The sequence below is a fragment of the Cervus elaphus genome, chromosome 11 (assembly GCF_910594005.1).
Source record: "Cervus elaphus chromosome 11, mCerEla1.1, whole genome shotgun sequence".
Lineage (NCBI taxonomy): Eukaryota > Metazoa > Chordata > Mammalia > Artiodactyla > Cervidae > Cervus > Cervus elaphus.
The window spans coordinates 58,388,182-58,409,256 of NC_057825.1; the positions used below are offsets into that span (position 1 = coordinate 58,388,182).

At 45.0% G+C, this 21,075-nt stretch overlaps 2 protein-coding genes across 2 annotated transcripts in view; both read right to left on the reverse strand.

Annotated features, from left to right (window-relative positions):
* Positions 1-1,854: 1,854 nt before the first annotated feature.
* On the reverse strand, positions 1,855-18,694 carry SLC20A1 (solute carrier family 20 member 1). The gene is made up of 11 exons (XM_043917866.1): positions 17,051-18,694; positions 15,945-16,560; positions 15,622-15,762; positions 15,346-15,431; positions 10,374-10,470; positions 7,715-7,834; positions 5,760-6,029; positions 5,083-5,641; positions 4,311-4,496; positions 3,857-3,941; positions 1,855-2,818 (listed from the first exon to the last, which is right to left on the reverse strand). The coding sequence occupies exons 2-11, from the start codon at positions 16,288-16,290 to the stop codon at positions 2,645-2,647; spliced, it is 2,064 nt and encodes a 687-aa protein (XP_043773801.1). The 5' UTR covers positions 16,291-16,560; positions 17,051-18,694; the 3' UTR covers positions 1,855-2,644.
* A 138-nt stretch (positions 18,695-18,832) lies between these two features.
* The window catches only part of CHCHD5 (coiled-coil-helix-coiled-coil-helix domain containing 5), a 66,795-nt gene continuing 64,552 nt past the window's right edge, over positions 18,833-21,075 (reverse strand). Inside the window, exon 5 of the transcript XR_006343517.1 lies at positions 18,833-19,356. The gene's annotated coding sequence lies outside the window, so the exon portion shown is untranslated. The remainder of the gene's footprint in view (positions 19,357-21,075) is intronic.

Consider the following 21,075-nt stretch of genomic DNA (forward strand, 5'->3'; position numbering starts at 1 on the left):
ATGCACTATGACTCAGCAGCTCAGTGATATTTTTCAAATACTCTCAAATACAAATTTTGACCTTCCCCAAATTAAGACCAATTAGGTCTTAATAATTAAACAGCAAAGGAGGGAGGTTAGGGTCTGTGTATAACAGCTGAAGACTGAAACACTATGGGGTGTCAAGGGCCCCAAACTGAGAGAGCCAAGTAGTAATACAAATACTAAAAGTGGTTGCCTCTGGAAAGGGGGAGACGGAGGGAGACTCCTGTACTTGACAAGCCTTGTTCAATCACTTGGCTACTTTATCATGGATACATGTAACCTTGATGAAAATAAGCTTATTGAAGGGAGGGTAAAAAAAAAAAAAAGAAAAGCAACTTTTAGGTCTGAGTTCACACTAGCCTGTGTCCCTGGCCCAGAGAAGTTATTTTAATTTTGGCTGCCCTGGGTCTTTGTTGCAGAACATGGGCTAAGTTGCTTTGAAGCATGTAGGGACTTAGTACCCTGACCAGGGGATCAAATCCACGTCCCCTGCATTGGAAGGCGACATGTTGTTAACCACTGGACCATAAGGGAAGTCCCACGTATTGCTTTATATGGAAATACAGATCCCCTCTGACCTCTTATTGGCTGTTGGGGTTCCTCTTCCCCAGACCTAGCTGCTCTTCTTTTGTTCTTGGTTCAAGAGCTTCCTCAGCTGCCCCATCTGGGCCAAGGAAAAAATCTTGGGGAGGGTTACTATTCTCCATTTAATGTTATTAAAAACATATTTTCTGGGTTTCTGAGGACAGTATCAGGAGAGGAAGCCAGAACCAAAATTCAAGAGGGCCTCCTGCAGAACCCTCAATTCTGAGCTTAATGCTAGGTTCCCCTTACTACCAAAGTTCCCATCTCCTTCCTCAAGTGAAGTTACATGGGTACTTTCAGTTGGCCCGGGACTCTCCATTCTGTTAACTTAGTATTGGTTCAGATACAGAAGTTCTCTAGACCAGTTCCATGATCTGTAAAACAATTATAAAACCTACTGCAAGAGGTCTTGAGAATGGAATGCTTAGTGCAAGGCCTGACATGCAGTGATGAGCATTTACTAAGTGACTTCATGGTAAGTACTTAACCACATATCTAACTTCTCAGGCACAGGCCAGGTAGGCATAGCCTTATTCTTGTTACTGTCTGGCTTCCAAAAAAACAACTAAAACTCTGAGGACAGGACATATCAACCTAGTTTTGTTAACTTTTTTAAGCCATGTACTTTTGCTTAACCATTCTGATCAAGTATAAAGAGAGATAATGTGTCAAGATTGAAAAATCCGAACACTGGGAATTTAAGGGTTCTTTGTTTGGCCACACTGCAACAGCATGTGGGATCTTACTTCCACGGCCAGGGATCACATCTATGCACATACCCTCCTCCCCTGGCCGCCCATCAGGCTGGAAGCACGTGTGCCTCCCTGAACAACCAGGGAACTCTCCCAACAGAGAATTTTTTAATGTAGCTAAGCTACACACAACCCTCATTTTAGCCTTCTTCCTAACAGCGATGCTACAAACAATCTCAACAAGAATCTGATAATAAGATAATCCATCGGAACAGGTAAACTTTGTGGCTATTAAAAACAAGTAGATACATGCTAACGAAATGTCCAAGATGTGCTAGTATTAAAAAAAAAAAAAAAACAAACCTAGTCTGTTAGAACAGCCCCCGTGGAGTAATGTCATGTATATTCTGGGATCTTAAGAAATGTTTCAGGGAGAAGGGAGCCTGCTGCTAAGGGGCAGTTCTCACTTGCTAAGATACTACATTCTCCTAAGAATGCATGAGGCTAACTGATCTGCAAACAGATGTGTATGAACAAAACCAGCAAAGACAAGTTTTCTAAAAACGGTAGGCTTTTTATTTATTAAGAGGTAGACAGATGAACATGGAAGGCTGGCCCATTTTACTTTGCCTGAAGTTCATATTCCACAGCATTCATCCATCCTGCACTGTCAGAAATCTTAAAGAAATACCCAAGACTGCCAGAAGGATTTTTCTTCCTACTTCTTCTTAGCAAGAATTGTCAATGAACTGCTTGCAAAGAAGGAACTACTAACCTAAATTTTCACCACTTCCTAAGACCCTATTAGACGTTCCCACAGATGCCAAGAGAACCCGCCACTGCCGACTGGTGGGCAGGGTACAAGTGACTATTTCTCTAAGACTACTAGGGAAGCTTGGGTTACGGTGTTTCTTGTTAAGTCCCCGTGCATGTTAGGGCAGAAGCTGGTGAAACCAACAAAGCAGAGCACACTCTGTCAAATGGCTCTGGATGGTTGTTTAAAAAAAAAAAAAAGAAAAGAAATCACGTTATCTTCAGAGACAACATTAAAACATAATGCAACTGAAGCCTGATATAAAAAGTAGAGAAATATACACAGGAATTCACAGCCCAGAGGGAAAAGGGACCTCAAGAGGAACCAGTGGAAACCTGGCTATTTTACATAGCTAATTTTGAGACAAGTCATATTTAGCACGAAAGCAGTTACAGCACAAGTAGAGCTTCCCTCCCACAGCTCCCAAACTCGAAAGAGATTCTTTTGTCAGTCTTCGGTAACACTGCAGTCACTCTTCAAAGGAGCAGGAAATGTGTCAGGTGGTCCCAAACATTGACCCGAATTCCCATCACACACAGCCTAACGCTGGGAGGATGATGTATTTGAAGACTGCCATGATGGCAGCGCTAATGACACCCGAAATGGGGACCGTGACGAACCAGGCCATAAAAATGTTGCGGAAGAGTCGCCAGTCGACAGCCTTTTTGGATCGGAGCCAGCCAACGGATACAACAGAGCCCACCTGTGGGAGGAAACCACCAAGGAACTAGTTACTGACGTGCCAGGGTACTGTGCTAAATAAGACTTGTGACCTTATACAGGTGAGGAGCCCCAGACTACCACACTGATCCATGAGAACTGGTTTGTATTAGGAACAAGATGAAGGCCGCATAAAATCCAAGCACTGAATCTGTGGTAACTGGGGCAAAACAGAATAGGAAAAGAAAATTCTCTTTTTCCGAGATGCTGGAACTTAATGAACTATTAATAACAGGGCTTCCCTGGTGGCTCAGATGGTAAAGAATCTGCCTGCAAAGCGGGAGACCTAGGTTTGATCCCTGGGCTGGGAAGATCCCCTGGAGAAGGGAATGGCTACCCACTCTAGTAGTCTTGCCTGGAGAATCCCATGGACAGAGGAGCCTGACAGGCTACAGTCCACGGGGCTGCAGAGTCCGACACAACTGAGCAACTGATACTTTCACTCATATTAAAAACTGCTTTAGTAACAGATTCTTTTTTAGTGTTAGGTTTCCCAAAGATTCTAGAGGGAGGCTGCTATTAGACCTAATAACTAAATCATTTGCATATCTCGCTGGAAGAAAAATGACTCAAAGGCTCCATGATGAACCAACTTAAATTTCCTTAAGAAAGCCAGTTTGTTTCCTTCTCTATAGATATCCTATAGTTATTACTCATCAAGCAACCTTAGGATTCAGGAAGTTTCTCGGTGCTTCAATTCTAAGAGGCTTGGAGTGCATGCTTGCTTTATAAACTGCCCTTCGACAGACCAACAAGCCTCACAGGCTTGCTACCTCAAAAGGGCTTTCACATTTTGGAGGATATAATAAAATATATTATCTGCTTAAATAAAACAGACACAAGGAATTGCAAAATGGGTCTTTACATTCTTAGTCACTTGTCCTACACTTGTGAACTCTTGAACACTCCCACAGTGTAAAACTTTCTAAACCAAAGTATCAAAGGAAATAAAGAACAAAAAACACCTCTCCACATATCTACTAAAACCATTCAAAAGACACAGTACCCTTTTATCACTTACTTTACAATGTGTCGTGCTGATGGGAAGACCAATATTCGACGCAATTACTACAGTGAGGGCAGATGCCAGCTCAATACTGAAGCCGCTGTGGACACAAATAGATCACTAGTCAAGAATGGAATTTAAATTGTGGTAAATTAGCAAAAGTTCGCACAATCCTGCAGTGCTATCTACCCGACATCTTCAGTTTGTTCTAAACTTCTGAAATCTGCTTTAAATCAGACCATGAGATTCCTCTTCTGGTTTCCAATGTTTAAGGTTTTAAGGTTTTCTGTAAGCCCACTATTAAAAGGCTTGCACTTCTACTTTGAGGAACTTGGTAAACATCAGTATTGGCTCCATAAACACAGATAAAAGCCAAATATACAGTCATTAAGTCTTAGCTCACACATCTTTCTCATATGTTATCTTAAGAACAAGATCATTAGCCTGAGAACCTGCTTTACCAACTTACCTAGAGGGCGTGATGGGTGTCAGATCCTTCCCCATCGTCTGGATGACTCTCCTTCCCCACACCCAGAGACCAATACAGATACCAACACCACCATAGAGCAGAAGCCATATTGGTGTTGCTACTTTTGAGGAAACATCACCAGTGTCATAAACCAGATACAAAGCAACCAGAGGACCAATGGCATTGCTGGAAGAAAAAGAGCAAAGATGACTTTGCAGGCAAAACTACAACTCGGCAAGATCCTATTTGTTAAATGCTTTACTAAGTTTTCTAAAGCAAAGCTTTCATTAGCAAACTGTCTTTCAAGGGAAACAAATGGAACCCCCTGCTCCCAACATACACAGCAGGAGACCGTGAGAGTTCTTCTCAGAGGGAACACCCTACATTTGGTGGCCTGTCTTTCTATAGGCCCATCTGAGGCAAATTTGAATTTCATGAATAGTTTACAAACCACAGAACTAGGATTAATAGCCTACAAACTCATTCTAGGGGCAGTAACTTTTTTTTTTTTTAGAGGCAGTAACTCTTATCAAAAAACTAGATCCTATCTTGATAAATGGCTTCTCTGTGAAAGATATGTTTATCACCTACAGAAATGGAAACAAGCATTCTTTGTAATCTCTCTGAAGAAATTTTTCTTCCTGTTTTGTACATCAATTGCTCTTATCTCATTCAATCTGCATTATTCAATGTCCCACAAACCGAGCCTTATATAAAAGGATGATGCAGTATAAAAATAGAAGGAGCGTGCCAAGAATCCTGACTGACTGACCTGACGTCATTGCCACCATGGGCAAAGGACCCGAAGCAGGCCGTGAGGATCTGCAGGAACTGGAAGAGGAGAGACACTTCTGGCTTGTCCTGGTCGCACCATTCTTCCAGGGAGCTAGTGCTCCCTTTCCTGTCGCTCAGACCCATCTCTGCCTTGACACTCATGTCCATCTCTGACGCTGAGTGAATGTCAGACACAGCATTACAGTAACTGGTGTAGCTGTCCATTCGAATTCGCTTCTTGCTGTCTGCGTTAGGCCACGTCAGCTTCTCCATCTCTTCACCCTTCTGTTCGCCTTCTTTGGCGCGGAAGGAATCCAGAGGCATGCCACAGATTGCCATGGTGTAGGAAGTGTAACTATTATTGCGCCTCAAGGGTTTGTCACCAGAGTCTCCCATGCAGTCTCCCACCTTGGCAAGATGTAACTTATGCAGGAGCTCTTTGTATAAGCCGGAGTCTTTGTGCACGGTGTGATACTGGTAATGGCCGCTGGAGCTAATCTGGTTACTGACAGCTTGACTAAACTGAACGAGGTTCCCATTTGGCAACTGCACAGCACCTGCCAAGACCAAAAGGTACCAACACTCAATGCCAAGAGCATCCGATCCAAAGAACGAGCCCCCCAGTGGTGCAGGCAACAGGGAAACCCGCCTGTCCCCACCAAGGAGCCCACTCACCGTTCATAGAGCCGTCGATGCTGGTTTCCTCTTTCAGGTCCACACTGGGAAGCCTCTCTCGCTCGGGAGCTTCTTCCAGGTCTCCAAGTTTGAATGAGACTGTCCTCTCCTCCACCACAGCCCTGAGGGGCACGGTGGCTGAGCCCACCTCCGAAACAGGATTCCTTGTTTCAATGTCACTGAGTGACAACTTTGTTTCTTCATGGTCTTCTTTCAAGCTATTCTTTTTTTCCATTAAGGGGCTTTCCGAAGGACTAGACTTGATTTCTCCTAGAAAAGAAGGATAGAAGCATATTTTTCTTTGGTTGTGACCAAACTAACTTGTTCATTTCCCCTTTTCCTCCTCAAAAAAAAAAAAAAAAAAATCCATCTCAAAGTAAGGCCACATGTAAACTTAGGTGAAAATTCGGGATAATTTTTCTGTCTGCTTTATTTGCCACATCTCCTATTTCTCATTTAGGAAGGAACCAGAGATGCAAATGCAGAACATCCTAGTATCAGGGGTTGTAAACTTTATTCAGGGAAGGCCCAGACAGTAAAATCTGGTGGCCCAGTGTCTAAGACTCTGAGCCTCCAATGCAGGGGTCCTGGGTTCGAACCTTGCTCAGAGAACCTGATACATGTGCCATAACTAAGACCCAGTACAGTCAAATGAAAAAAAAAATTCTGAGCGTCCTGCTGATCCCTTCTGTAGTAGGAAGTAACTCAAGTAGGGAGACGTTGACTGGCAACTGAAAAGTAACTGAATTTCATGCATTTTTTAAAAATTTAACAATGAATTTGGCTGCATTGGGCCAGAGTTGCAGTAGGTGATCTGGTTCCCTGACCAGGGATCAAATTCAAGCCTCCTGCGCTGGGAGTGTGGAGTCTTAGTCACTGGACCACCAGGGAAGTTCTTGCATGTTCCTTTAAAAAAGGAATGGCCTGCAATTTCAGTTCATGAGTTCAAGCAACATGACTCAGCTCAATGCAGGCAACTCAAGGTGACTTGAATTTCTGCCTCTATATAAACAAAGAGAAGTGCCTTATGGTGCTTGATCCCATGATGAGGAGGGAATGTTTTCTGCTTCCGTACCAATGCCCCGGGGGCATTTAGACATCCCAGTCAGGCAACAGCCCAGGATATCAAACCTTAGCAAGATTTGTCTCCTCCCAGCCTGAGGGAAAAACGAGGTCACAAAGGCCTGAAGGACTGAGCTCAGAGCCTCTCAGAGGCTCCTCAGCCCAGCTGTATGACGCAGCATCCTGCTGCTGCCACTGCAGTCCATGCGGCTCTCCGCTGCTTCCAAGAAACAAGTGAAATCACCACCCCAGCATTCACAGATGAGAAGGGCAGAAAAACATGACTTCAAGAGAGCTCAATCAGTGAGCACAGAAATATAAGGTATAGAGACTGATACCAATCAAAACATTCCATATTTGATTCTACTGGAATACTCTGTATCCCTTCATGTGCGCTCCAGTGCTGAGAATTAACCAAATCTAAAGTCAGAGGTACATACGAACCTAGTTCTGAATACTTGAACCTGACTTAAGCTATATATGGTAGTCGTTTTGGTAAATGTTTCCTGTGAAGGTATCTCATACCTTTTATTTTTCATCAGTGAATCCTCATCCTCTCAATTAATGTAGACTACAGCTTCTTTGTATCTATCTAGCATATCACTGGCAAGTGATCAAGGTACAGTTAAAAAAAAAAAGGAACAGTAGATGAACTGCCTAGCCTGTCCGGCAGCCCAAATAAGGTCAAATGTGCCTCGTGACTAGGTCTCAGGTCATATTATGTTAATAAGAACATCTTCTGGACAATAAACCTATATCCCCAAATTTCCATTTAAATGTTTCTGGCTTTACCAACCTATCCAAGTAGAGGATTTTTACAGATGGCCAAACAAACAAACAAAAAGGCAAACACATCATGAGTTAGAATCTTTTTGCTATGATTTGTTACTTACGTTCGATTTTTCTCTTCATCCTTGGACATACAAAGAACCAGACGATAAGGGCACAGAAAACTGCACAGCCCACCGAGATGAGGATGGTACCCCACAGAGGAAGTTTGTCAAAGCCCAGCACTAGGAGATAAAACGGTGCATCTTGAAAACCCCAGGGCAACAGCCCCCATGTAACAATGTGTAAACCCTCCTCTGGGGATTCCGGGGTTCCCATGCCAGCCCATCATCCTTCACTGCTGCTGCCAAGCCTGAGGCCCACAGGCTTTACTGTGCTCCTGGCTAGAGGAATTTGGGAGAAAAATCCCATAGCATCTGAAACCCACAACCGTCTGGCCCACACCAGCTAGACTACCCATCTCCCAAGCTCCTTCACATACTAGGCTTTTTCCTTTCTTTGCTTTGAAGAGTAAAGGATCATTAACACTGAGGATCTGCAACCAACTATGAAGCAAATGGAAGCATTCCACTGCCCAGCCTCCAGCTGGAATAGCTGCACACACCAAATCCATGTGTTATGTTGGCACATGGATTTTAACGTTAAAGAAGGCAAGTACCTCAGTCTTCACTTCTCTCATGCTGATATCATTAGTTCTCTGTGGAAGTTATTACATCCATTGTAAACTATCTAGAGCAAGATTATCTCTTAGGATGCTTTATCAAACTAAGATACAGAAAACTTGGACATTATCTATCAAAAGATAAGAAAGGTTCAAAGGGCTGTCTTACACAAAAGGAAAACAGTAGGGTAGTAATCACACTAAAAAGTCACATTTAATCAGACTTTTGCCTACTTCTCACATGGCTCAGAGATCATTAACTAGTCACCTGGTTATCACAAGTGCCAACAGGCTCCAAGCCACTAGCCTATATTAATGATAAGGGTAAAGCACCAGAGATCACTATTTAAGCCTAAAAAGATGCTATAATGATCTGTGGTTTATACAAGAATATCTTAGGTACTTGTGACTCTTTTGCTTATTAGGTATTACTTATAAAATGGAAACTATTTTCCCTCAAAGTAATTCATATTTAAAAATCAGATATAAATGGAGGCCCCTTCAAAACTAAAGTTCTGTAGTGACACAACCTTTCCATTTTAACTGTTATCAATCTGAATTATGCAATTAGTCACACAAACTAAAATATACATGAAAATTAATCAATCTATCACAATTTAAATTTGTCTACGTTCCAAGTCAAAAACTGGAAATGAGACTGGTTTTTCTTGTAAATGATCCACCAAAGGACAAGACAAAAAAATATCCATGTTCCCTTTTCAAAGAATGATTGAAAACTTGAGTTTCTAATTTCATTGAACTATAAGCTGTGCTGCTACCACATGCAACATGAGTGCTTAGAGCCTCATGGAGAATTTAGTTTGACATGAAGAGCCCAAATTAAAGCAGATTGGAAATGCAGCATGCAAGCTTTTCTTTGCCTCTATTATTTGTTAAGGAGTCTGGTAACCCCTAATAAGATCAATAGTCTCATAAAGTTGTCCAATTTCTTTCCTGATTATTCCAAGAATAGAGACAAGGTTAAAAATACTTCACTAAAAAAAAAAAATACTTCACTAAATCAAACCAACTTTGTAAAGCAGTTATCCTTCAATTAATAATAAATATTTTAAAAAGTTAAAAGAAAAAATACTTCACTCACTCCATTTTTGGTCAGTGACTTATTACTTCAGTGAGATTTATGAAGCAAGTTACACTCCATTAGTCAGATATGAAATCAACTTAGTGGGCCATAATGAGCATTTTTAAAAAAGAGTATTTGCAATTGTGAGCACACAGAATAAGGATAAGTAGCTTCAAGATACCATTCCAGTTATCTTTTCCCCAAACTTCGTCTCTATAAGCACACTCTGTCCTAGCAGCAATGCACAATGTCTTTCTCCCAACAGTCACAACAGTCTGAGCCAATGAGTCAGAGGCCATACAACCAAATGAACCCAAGAGTGAAACTGACTAATCAAGGCATAAGACTTTGTCTGACAAGTTACAGGTTATCCATTTTTTCAGAGGCTAAATTGAACATGTATCATCCTAATTTAATCCGTGCTTTGCCTTTGTACCAACATAAAGGTAACATTTCAAGCTTTATATTCTCACAAATATTTTTCCTCTTAGCTGCATCAATTCTTCTTCCAAGTACACACAGAGCAGGTGTTAAACATCCCAACTCTTCTTATTCAAGCAGATTCAGGGAGTAAATTTAGGACTTAGAAAACAAAGCAGCTCCAACTGGGAGAGAAAAATGAGAATATCCAGCAAACCAGTCATAAACGACTGATATTTCGAAGACAACATATAACTAATGACTCTTCGGCAGTCAGAAGTTGAGGTTAACATCAATTCCAGGTATTTTTAGCACAGGTAGGAGAGAGGGAGGGATAAGATCAAATTATCGGTGGATCCTGTGAAGACTAAAGAGTAAAGGTCTGTAGTGATTTAGAATCTGAGCAGGTCTCTTTGGTTGAAAAACTATCTAGGTTAAACTCAGCGTACACTAGCCTGCAGCCTTCTGAAATGGGCGCAGGCCAGTCACCTTCTAGTAGATTTCAGCCCTGTAAAGCAAAAAGGGGTAAATTGGGCATTTAATGCAAGTTTTAGAAACAACTTTAAATTCACATTTAAATATTCTGATGTGTACTTACATGGTGCTCCAGTGTACATGATGGAAAAGAGGTTGATTCCAATCGTGCAGGCATAGAACACTGGCAAAGCTCGCAACCCATTAGGAACTGGATCTGCCTGTAAAATGATCATTATCATAAAGATCAAGACCTTAAAAGCTGTAAAAAGTTAACCCATTTCCACAGAACCTTATCAAAGGGCAGCTCCAGGAATTACAGTACCAGCCAGTAACTCTCTCCATGGTAGTCTGAGGACAAATGGTCTTTTCCTACATTGCTCCTGGAAGTCCCCCTACCAAGGCTGATCTACATCTATCTGAATTTGTGTTTGATTTTATGTTTGGGGGGTTGGTCAGGGTTTTTCTTGTTGCTATTATTCTCCCCTGAAGAAGGGGATGGCAACCCACTCCAGTACTCTTGCCTAAAAACCCCATGGACAGAGGAACCTGGTGGGCTACAGTCCATGGGGTCGAAAAGAGTTGGACAGGACTGAGCAACTGATCACATTAACAAGGCTACCTATTACGGATGACTAGTGATGTCCTGGACGGTCAGTTTCAACCCCCAGTCCTCTAAGGCAGTGGTCCCCAACCTTTGTGGCACCAGGGATGGGTTTCATGGAAGACAACCGCTCACCTCATGTGTGGCCCAGTTCGTAACAGGGGGGTGGGGACCAAGGCTCTAAGGTACCTTATGTCCAGATAAAACTCTGAGCACACACCTGAAGATGTATTCTACATTTGTGAGAGGTCAAAAAACAGACTGAGTTATTACAACATCTCTTACCTGACTTTATACCTGCAATGACTTCTCAAATATAAAACATGTAGAATATACTAGCGACAACCATCTTATCTAGACATTTGATAAATAAGCCACAACTAATGATTTACCAAAGTGCTAAGATAAAAATCAATCATATACGAGGTCATCTCATTCAGACTGTGTGCCAAGCACCAATTCAGGCACGAAAATATGGGAGTGAATGAGATGAAAGTCTCTGCTCTCACAGAGCTGACGTTGACATTCTAACACAAGATGATGCTCTGAAGAAAAAGAAGGGGAAGGAGATGGAAGGAGGAGCACACTTTTAATTTTCGGGGAGGGGGTAGTCCAAAGACTGTTATTGGAGCCAAGACACAGATGTATTACGTCAACAAGCCATAAAGCCATGTAGCCAGGTACACACCCAAGTGGAGAAACAGGAGCTAGAGAATAAGCTATCTGGAAGGCAGAATGTCCCAGAGACATCAGCAAATACAGAGACCCTGAAGCAAATGCTTGAATTATCTTGAGGAACAGCAAGGAGGCCGGTGTGACTGGAAACAAGAGCACAGGGCTTCCCTGGCGGCACCTCTTTGCAACCCCATGGACTGTAACCTGCCGGGCTCCTCTGTCCACTGGATTTTTCAGGCAAAAATACTGGAGTGAGTTGCCATTTCCTCCTCCAGGGGATCTTCCCAACCCAGGGGCTGAACCTGCATCTCCTGCACTGCAGGCAGATTCTTCACTCGCTGAGCCATCAGCAAATCCCTGGTGGCGCAGTTAAGAATCTAGCTGTCAATACAAGGGACACGGGTTCAATCCCTGGTTCCTAGAAGATCCCACAGGCCTAGGAGCAAGTAAGTATGTGTACCACAACTACTAAGCCTGTGCTCTAGAGCCTGGAAGCAACAACTACTAAGCCCATGTCCAAGTGCCTAGACCCGGTGCCCTGCAACAAGAAGTCACCCCCAATGAGAGGTTCACGCACAGCAACGGAGACCCAACATAGCCAAAAATAAATTCTAAGGAAAAAAAAGAGCACTTCTTAACACATGGGAAGGCTAAACCTCAAAGATCTTGTCAGCCTAAAGGTTTAATGCTATGTTAGATCCAATGGAAAATCTTGGGAGAGGTAGAGACAAGGAAAAGACTCATCAATAATACATGGGAAGACTGAGTTAATGGCTTAAAATTAAGGAACCAGAAAGCAGAGGTGCGATTCCCAATCAGCAGAGATGATGGGCCCTGATGAAAACCACCTGAGCATCAGCTCGACAATCTGCAGTCTAAAAGAATGCTACAGATAAGGAAACTGACAAAATAAAAAGAGCCAATAAAACCTAAGCACCCCTGAGCCACTCAATGTGGGTCCCACCCCCAGGGTAGTAAGGATATGAACCTGAGCTGTGTATACCTTTTTCAAGAATAATCTATGGTTTTAAGAAATTCTCCAAGGAACTTAAGACTCCCCCTGCTCCACACCCACATCAAAATCCATGAGGGTTCCAGACATTATGTAGGGGCTTCTCTTCCTCCCTTCTGCTACCTCCAAACTCCACTCAACCACTCCCCTGAGGTAACCAGGGCTGTTTTATGAGAATGTTTACCAACATCTGACTCATCTAAACACACACTTAAAACTTTACCTCAAAGTAAACATCTCATCACCTAGCTATATGGGGTGGGAAAGGAAGTGGGGGTGGTCTTCCCAACTCATTTTCAACCAGGACAGTTCTTTTTTTATACACTGGACATGTCTGAAAAGATGCCCTAGATAGATTTAACATGATTTCTGACAGGAGGAACATTGAAAGACCCATTTTCTTTGACTGGAATTTAAACACTCAACAGGAAGGCTTCTTTACTCTATCCCTTGTTTATTGTCCCAGTCCTTAACTTTCACTCTGCTCTTCCCTACAAGGCTAACCAACACCCTCAGAACATTCAGAAGACTGAAAATGTCTAAAAGCCCTTTTAATGTTATTAATTTCCGAAACAGAATTCTTAGTTGAAAAGTATCTTAATGGTCAAATATTTAGATTTTAACAGCCAGGACCATTCTAAAGATGTTTTCTTGAGATGTTTTAAGTCTAACAGTAACCAGAAATAGTCAGTCTTATCACCTAAAAATCTATCTCTTATTGGTAGATTAGAAACAAGGGCATGTGCCTGCCCCTGGGGAGGGGGAGGTTGTGCCAGTGTCGATTCTCCAAGTTCATCCTGAGTAGTTTTAAATGCAATTCCAGTCATTCTTGATCATGTTCATCCTCATACCCCATGAGGAATATATAGTTTACAAGTTAATATAGCTAACTTAAGCTCTCAAGTACTGAGGGTAAAAATACCTGGCATGTGTTCCCCAAATGAGAGGTATGAGCAGCTGAAAATCCCACTCTGCACCTGAGAGCATGACCATTCCTACTCCAGAAAAGAAATCTATTTTGGTTTGAGACACACAAAGCCTCAGCAGAATCAAAAGAATCAGACCCCAGTGTAAAACCTTTATGTGCAAAGCCTTCCCTGGTGGCCCAGTGGGGTGCCAATGAAGGAGACATGGGTTCGATCCCTGGTCTGGGAAGATCCCACGTGCCAGAGGGAGCAACTGGGCCTGTGCACCACAACTGAGTTTGTGCTCTAGAGCCCAGGAGCCCCAGTGGGAGAGGCCATGGCAAAGAGGGGCCCTCACACTGCAACTGGAGAAAGGCCCTCACACCTGCAAAGACCCAGCACAGCCAAAGATAAATAAAACTATGGAAAAAAAACTTTTATGAGCAGGAATTCCTAACAGGGGGTTCTATTAATTCTCCTGCGTTCTGATCCCTGGCTAAGTTGCCCTCAAACTGAAGCATCCTATTATATTCTACAGAAGTGGGGAGTGGGAGGGTAGGTGCAAATCATTACCTGCTTCCTTAATAAGACAATTTTTACTCTCAAATTATACCAAGCTATAGAGGTTTCAAGTTTTCAAAGTATTACATTGCTATCTTTTGCCAGACTCAGGCCATGGTAAACAGATTAGTGAGTCACTTTATACCAATCATAGAATTTCCATAGAAAGTACAAATCCTCCCAAGAGAAGCTTAGAACTAGACCAAACAAATGGCTCAGTACATTCTTACCACTTGAGATTAAGCTACCTGTCTCCTTTCACTCAGATTTCTTCAGTTTAGAAGAATTTAAGAACTTACAATAGACTATTAAAGTCATTCACCTCAGAAAAAGGACAAGTTTGTTCAGTCCAATAACATCCCTTGTTGTCTACATTTATTTTGGAGCCAGCATCAGACTTCATGATAAAAGAAATGCTATCGGGTCCCTCAAAAGGGATTTTCAAAGGGACAGGAAATTAAATGGCTATCTGAAATTTTTCTGCCAACTAAATAGACTTTTGTGATTTTTACCTTTCTTGGTCCCTTTTTACCTATTCTGAGATATTAAAGTCACGTCACTGTGAGAGGTATGAGTCCCCACCATGAAGTTCATAAACTGGTTTCAATAATCAACACTACAAAGGTAATTAGGTAGGGACCCAAACTATTCCATTTTAACTGGCAGTTAAGAAAAAGCCACCTGGGGCACTCAAGCTTACAGTTCAAACTGGCCTGAGATAGAGCAGCAGATGGGCTTGTGGACACAGCGGGGGGAGAAGGGGAAGCTGGGACGAATTGAGAAAGTAGCACTGACATACATAAACTACCACGTGTAAAACAGCTAGTGGGATGCTGCTGTGTGACACAGGGAGCCCTAGGCTAGTGCTCTGTGATGACCTGGGGGTGGGGAGGTCTGATTCAGGCTCGAGGAGGAGATACATGTTAACACTTACGGCTGATTCAAGTTGTTGTACAGATGAAACCAACATGACACTGTAAAGCAATTATCCTCAAATAAAAAAAAAAAAGGTGGGTCTGCCTATGATGGTGGTTTAAAGTAGTAACCTGCATACAGCTAAACAAAGCCACGCCAAATACATTAATTTTTTTCTGCTTTCAATCTCTCCAATTTCTTGGCACCCCTTAGTGTTCATTCAATTTCTCCTTTCCAAATGCCTTCTTGGGTATTGAAAACTTTCTTCTTTCAAAGAAGTTAGGTACAAAACAATGTTTTTAACTCTCCAAGGTCACACTCCTACACACCCATCACAATTGTAAAAATGCTATCGGTTTGAATACCACTGAATGTGACCTACTCCAGGTCATGTGGGGGGTGGGGGTGGGGGGAGAAAGATTACCTTACGGAGGATGAATGCACGAACCAGGAAGAATAAAATCCCAGACATAATACCAGAAAGCAGAGGAGAGACGAACCAAGACAACACTGGAATAGAACACATTAAGAGAAACATCAACTAATGAAAATCAGAAACCCAAACACTCCTCCCTCTCAGTCCTCCTTTTTCAAAACTTTAATCCATCCCTCCAACTTGACACCATCTACTTACTCCCACACAAAACGCCTCCTCCTTGTGGTAACACGACAATAAAAAGATATTTAGAATGAAACGTACCAATTTTTATTAGTTCAGACCACTTGACACCTTCCTGCCCCTTTGCCACCAAGGAGAAACCAATGGTTGCACCGACGATGCAATGGGTTCCAGAAATGGGCAGCTTCAAGAAAGAAGCCACTAGTTGCCATACCGCAGAACCTGAAAACACGTCAAGTCTGATTAAGACACAAGGCAGAATTCCAGTAATGTACGCAGCGCATGTCACTGAACGTAACCATCTGAAAAGCTTCAGAACACAAGAATGGAACTACCCATGATGAGAATTCGCTCACCCACCAGGAGGACAATCGGGGCGGAGGCGGTGGTGGTAGAGAACTCACCAAACATCGCACTGACGGAGCCGGCCATCAGCAGCACCTGGGTCGAGTTGTACATCTCCACGTCAATTAAGCCCTTCCTGATCGTCTCGCTCACTTTGGCCCCCAGGAGGACAGAGCCCACTGTCTCAAAGATACTAGCTAAGATGCAAGCTTGCTTGAGGGTCACTACACCTGATCCCACGGCTGTACCAAACGAATTTGCTACATCATTGGCTCCCACGGAGAATGCCAGGACGAACGCAATAATAAAACCCAGGATGAGCATCCATAGGTAGTTCACTGACGGACTAGAAGCGGCAGTAGCAGCAATAGCAGTGGTAATGAGCGGAGCCACGGTCGTTGCCATTCTCTAGAGTAGTGGTTCTTGAATGAATCAGAGAATTACTGAGCGGTGTTCGAGATGTGTAAACAGAATATGAGGTATCAAAAATGCTATAATAAATAATATATATTACATAAAATTAAATACTGTAAACTACGGCACAGAAACCGAGCTGGGGAGTTACTGCTATACGCTGCGTATGGGCATCTGTTGTCTGGGGTTTCTTTGGTTCTGGAGGGCTAGGAACACGGAGCAGAATTCCATGGCGGAGAAGAGAAAGGACGCAAGTTCATCCTGGAAGGAGGAAGGGAGAGGAATAACAATAGCAGTGGGCCCTTGGGGGCTGGTCCCGCACTCCACGCCGACCCACTGGGACTAGGGGGCCCCGGCCGGACCCGCCATCCGCGATCCGCTGTCCCCCGACCCGGAGAGAACGGGTCGGGCACGTGGCGCCGGGGACCACCTCCGCCAGCGCGCGCCCGGCCCGGCCCCCGAGCAGCCGGCCCGCGCGCGCCCTCCCCACGAAAACCGGAAAAGGGCCGTTCCCGCGCGCGCGCGCGCCACCAGGGGACCGCCAAAAAGGCCCGCGGGCGGGCAGGCGAACGAGCGAACGAACGAACAGACGGGCGGGCGGGGCGGGGTGGGATGGGGAAGCGGTCAGCGACGAAAGCAGAACCCCACTGCGCCACCGGCCCCGGCCCAACCGGCCAACCCCAGTGCCGCCGCGCCCACACTGGGCCCCGGGGAGAAGAAAGAGCCTTTCCAAGGTGGCGCCTCCACTCACCAAAGAAAACGAGGAGCCAAACGGGAGGCGAGGTCCAGGCGGAGGGCTAGAACCACGGACGCACGCACCTTCTATCGAAGAGCACACGACGTGGGGCGGAGGCTCTGGGGATGGCTCCGCGGGGCTGGCGACCGACCCTGGAAGCAGCCGCTGACGCCTCAGCAGCGGAGAAGAGAAAGCACGCAGCGCGCGCCGGCAGCCATCACTCTGGCAGCGCACGCCGCTAGCCCCTACTTATAGCCGGCGCCGCGCCCCGCGTGACCCGCCGCGCCTCGCGCCGGCCAGGAGCCCCACCCCCGGGATGACGCAGACCCCGCCAGCCCGGCCGGATGAGCCAGACGGCGGCGCTCATAGGTCGGCCCGGCGCTGTGGTCACGCCCCCAGAGGAGAGCTTGTCCACGTGGGGAGGGCCAGCCCCTTCCCTGCGGCCTTGCCTCTGCGTCTTGGCACCGCCTGGAGTCAGCGGCGGAGGCCGCTGGGGACCCTCACCCGGTCCCTGGAGGTCGTCAAGCGAGGCTTATAGATAGAGGCCGCGACCGAGGTCATAGTTCCTTCCTCGCGATCCCAGTATTACGGAGCTGTCCGAGCCCCGAGCCACACTTCAGCGCACTTGTAACTTGCTGCATCGGGAGGCCACACCTGGTCAGGTTCCCTCCCTCAGGTCATCCTGGTGACGCTGCGGGGGAGCTCGCGCCCTGGGGCTCCGGATCCGGTCCAGGCACGTTGTCGCACCTGTGACTTGCCCTTGGCCAGACAGGCACTGTCCCTAGCCCGGGGAGGGAGAGGGCTCACGTGGTCGCTTTACTCCCGCAGTCATGCACTTGGGTGAAAACAGTACTGCTGCGGAGTCACGAGAACCAGGTTGTCTCCCAGTTATGGCGCAGAGCCACAGGGTGGCTGTGGGTCATTAATTTCCCCGCGGCAGACCGTTTTCTGCGCCGGGGCTGAGGTGCCTGGGGAAGGACTCCTCTCCGGATTCAAATCCTGATTCTTGTTGCTGCAGTGTGTCACCTTGAGCGACTTTCAAATCTCTTGTGTAATCGGGAATGTAAATTGTTAACAATTACACCTACCTGGTAGCGGGAATTAAACGAGTTAACGAGTGTGAATGGAACTAGAACTCTGTAGGTGTTCGGTGAATGCTAATTTCCGTTTTGGGGTTTCCGTGCATATTCCTGGTTTCTGATGTAGAAAAGGATGTCTGAGGTGTTCTCTTCGGACCACCGGAAACTTTCCTGTTTTGAGGTAAATTGATTTCTGGTGCCCCTACATGGTATATATAATGTAGTATTAACATTAATAAGATTTACTTTGCACATTTGGGGGCATTTCATTATTCGGCCTAAGATCAAGACTAACCACTCATGCCGGGGGAGATTAAGGTCGTGGTCTCTTGTCAGAGTTTGTAGTGAGATTAAAGAATTCCCAACAGAAATATTTACCAGGCTTAGAATGTTCTGGAGCCCTCCTGGCCTTTAGCCATCTCTAGCAGCTGGGCACTGAATAGCAGTAACAAAGACATTGTAAATCATTGCTATGTCTGGCTCATCTATGGAGGCTTAAAACTCCACCTGAGTTTCCTCTGACCTACCTAGAAAATCTGGTGGCGTTTTACCAGTAACTTACAAAGTTCTGAGTCCCAGGGTCGTGGCCAAAAAAAGGAAGCGGGCAATGTCCGGGAGCACTGACCCTGGAGTGCAAATCTGATGTAATTCTGGCACCTTAAATTGTACACCTCTCTCCGCCTTTACTTTGTTGCAAGGTTATGAAAAAATAAAGGACTGACATGTTACAGGTCTTTAGTGTTCTGTCATTTAAAACAGTAATTTCCAAAGCAAGTTATTAAGGCAGTTACCTAGAACTTTCCCTGGTATGTGTTTGTTTTTTCATTCTGCCCATGGACATACTTTGCCAGTCTGTGGTACTAGCCCTTTAAGTTGGCAAACACTTGCTGGACAACCTCTGCTGAAGGCAGTGGGGCAGCCATGGTGAATATCCAGCAAGCTGAGAGCACAAGCCAAGCCCCTTGGGGGGATTTGAGGAGAGCGCTCGGGCAAAGATTCAGGCAATTCCCCTTGCGATGCATGTGAATTCTGCGAGCATCTTCAGGCTGTAGAAGGACTATACCCTTCTTCAGGACAGCATTCACAGCGCCTCTGCTAATGGGGCTGTCAGGAGAGGTGGGGGTTGGGGTGGGTCCTGGCCATCTCACCTGGAGAGAGGATCAGTAGGGTGTAGCCCGTAAGAGACTTGGACTTCTCTTGGCTGAAATGCCTCATCCTCTCATGGGGAGGAGAGGTAGGATTCTGTGGAGAGAAGTTTCAGGGCCTTGAAATGGAAAAATAGAGGAGGTATGAGGATCACCAATTCACAAACAAATGGCACTGGTTCTGACCTTATGGCTGAACACAGGAAAGAGGGCAGAGATCCCAAGGATAATGTTTCTGTCAGAATAAAGGTGCGCTCTTGGACCCTAGCAAGGACATTTGGTCTAGTGGTTAAATGTGTAGACAGTTAACCCGAGCTACCTGCTCTGCTACTCACTAGTCGCTTGACCAGGGACAAGTACCTTCTATATCTCTGTTTCCTTATCTGTATAGTGCTTCCAGGTGGCACTAGTGGTAAAGAACCTGCCTGCTAATGCAGGAGACATAAGAGATGTGGGTTCAGTCCCTGGTTTGGGAAGATCCTCTGGAGGAGGGCATGGCAACTCACTCCAGTATTCTTGCTTGAAGAATCCCATGGACAGAGGAGCCTAACGGGCTACGGTCCATAGGGTCGCACAGTGGAGAGGTTGAGAGTTGCTACTTCATAGGGTTGTTGTGAGGACTCAATCAAGGTATGTAAAGTCCTTAGAAAGGATGTCTAATCCATGGCTAGTTCAATCTCCGCACTCTTAATGTAACAAATAGGGACTTCCCTGATGGTCCAGTAGCTAAGTCTCCATACTCCCAAGGCAGGGGGCCTGGGTTCAATCCATGGTCAGGGAACTAGATCCCACACATCACAACTAGAAAATCCTAAATGCCATAACTAAGACCTGGAACAACCAAATAAATAAATAAAAGAAAAAATTCAACAACTAGCTGAAGGCCTACTGTGCAGAGCTCATGTTTAAAGAGATGTGTGTGTCACGTGTCAGAGCTGTCATTCAAGCCAAGCTCTTTCCGACTTCTCCCACTGCTGATAAAGAATGAGGGTGGAAGGGAAAGAGTCTTGTGGACACAGTAGGGGAAGGAGAGGGTAGGATGAATTGAGAGAGTACCATGGAAACATATACATTACCATCTATAAAATAGATAGCCAGTGGGAATTTGCTGTATGACGCAGGGGCTCAAACCCTATGACAACCTAGAAGGTGAGATGGGGTGGGAGGTGGGAGGGAGCTTCAAGAGGGAGGAGACATGTACACTTAACGACTGATTTCTGTTGATGTATGGCAGAAACCAGCACAACATTGTGGAGCGGTTATCCTCCAATTGGGCTTCCCTGGTGGCTCAGATGGTAAAGAATCTGCCTGCAATGTAGGAGATACGGGTTCAATCCCAGGGTCCAGAATATCCCCAGGGGAAGGCATGGCAGCCCACTCCAGTATTCTTGCCTGTAGAATTCCATGGATAGGAGCCTGATGGGCTACAGTCCATGGGGTCGCAAAGAGTCGTACACAACTGAGCAACTAACACAAACTAACATGACTGATCGACTAACATTTTCACTATCTTCCAATTGAAAATAATTTTTTTTTTAAAAAAGAATAAAAGAACTTAAATGTGGAAAAAAAAGAATGGGACCCATGAGAAACTGGGTCCACTGCCAGGAACCTGAGGATGGCAAGATGGGGTATGGTATGTGGCAGGTGAATGGGCTTGCTGGCTTAGGAATAAGAAGCCTAGGCCTGGCCCAGACTCTGACCACCCCCAGGATCTTTGGTGAATCCCTGCCACAGAGCCCAGGAGCTTAAGGATCTGTCACCCACCCTCACTTCCAAAAGAACTGCATAAGGCAGCCTGCTGAGTGCCACTGAA

Coding starts and splice junctions, on each gene's coding strand:
- SLC20A1 (XM_043917866.1), bottom strand. CDS start 16,290: ATGGCAACGACCGTGGCTCCGCTCATTACCACTGCTATTGCTGCTACT. Junction 15,763..15,944: donor CTCCGTCAGTGCGATGTTTG/GTGAGTTCTCTA, acceptor ACGTGTTTTCAG/GTTCTGCGGTATGGCAACTA. Junction 4,497..5,082: donor CATGGTGGCAATGACGTCAG/GTCAGTCAGTCA, acceptor TTTTTCTTCCAG/CAATGCCATTGGTCCTCTGG.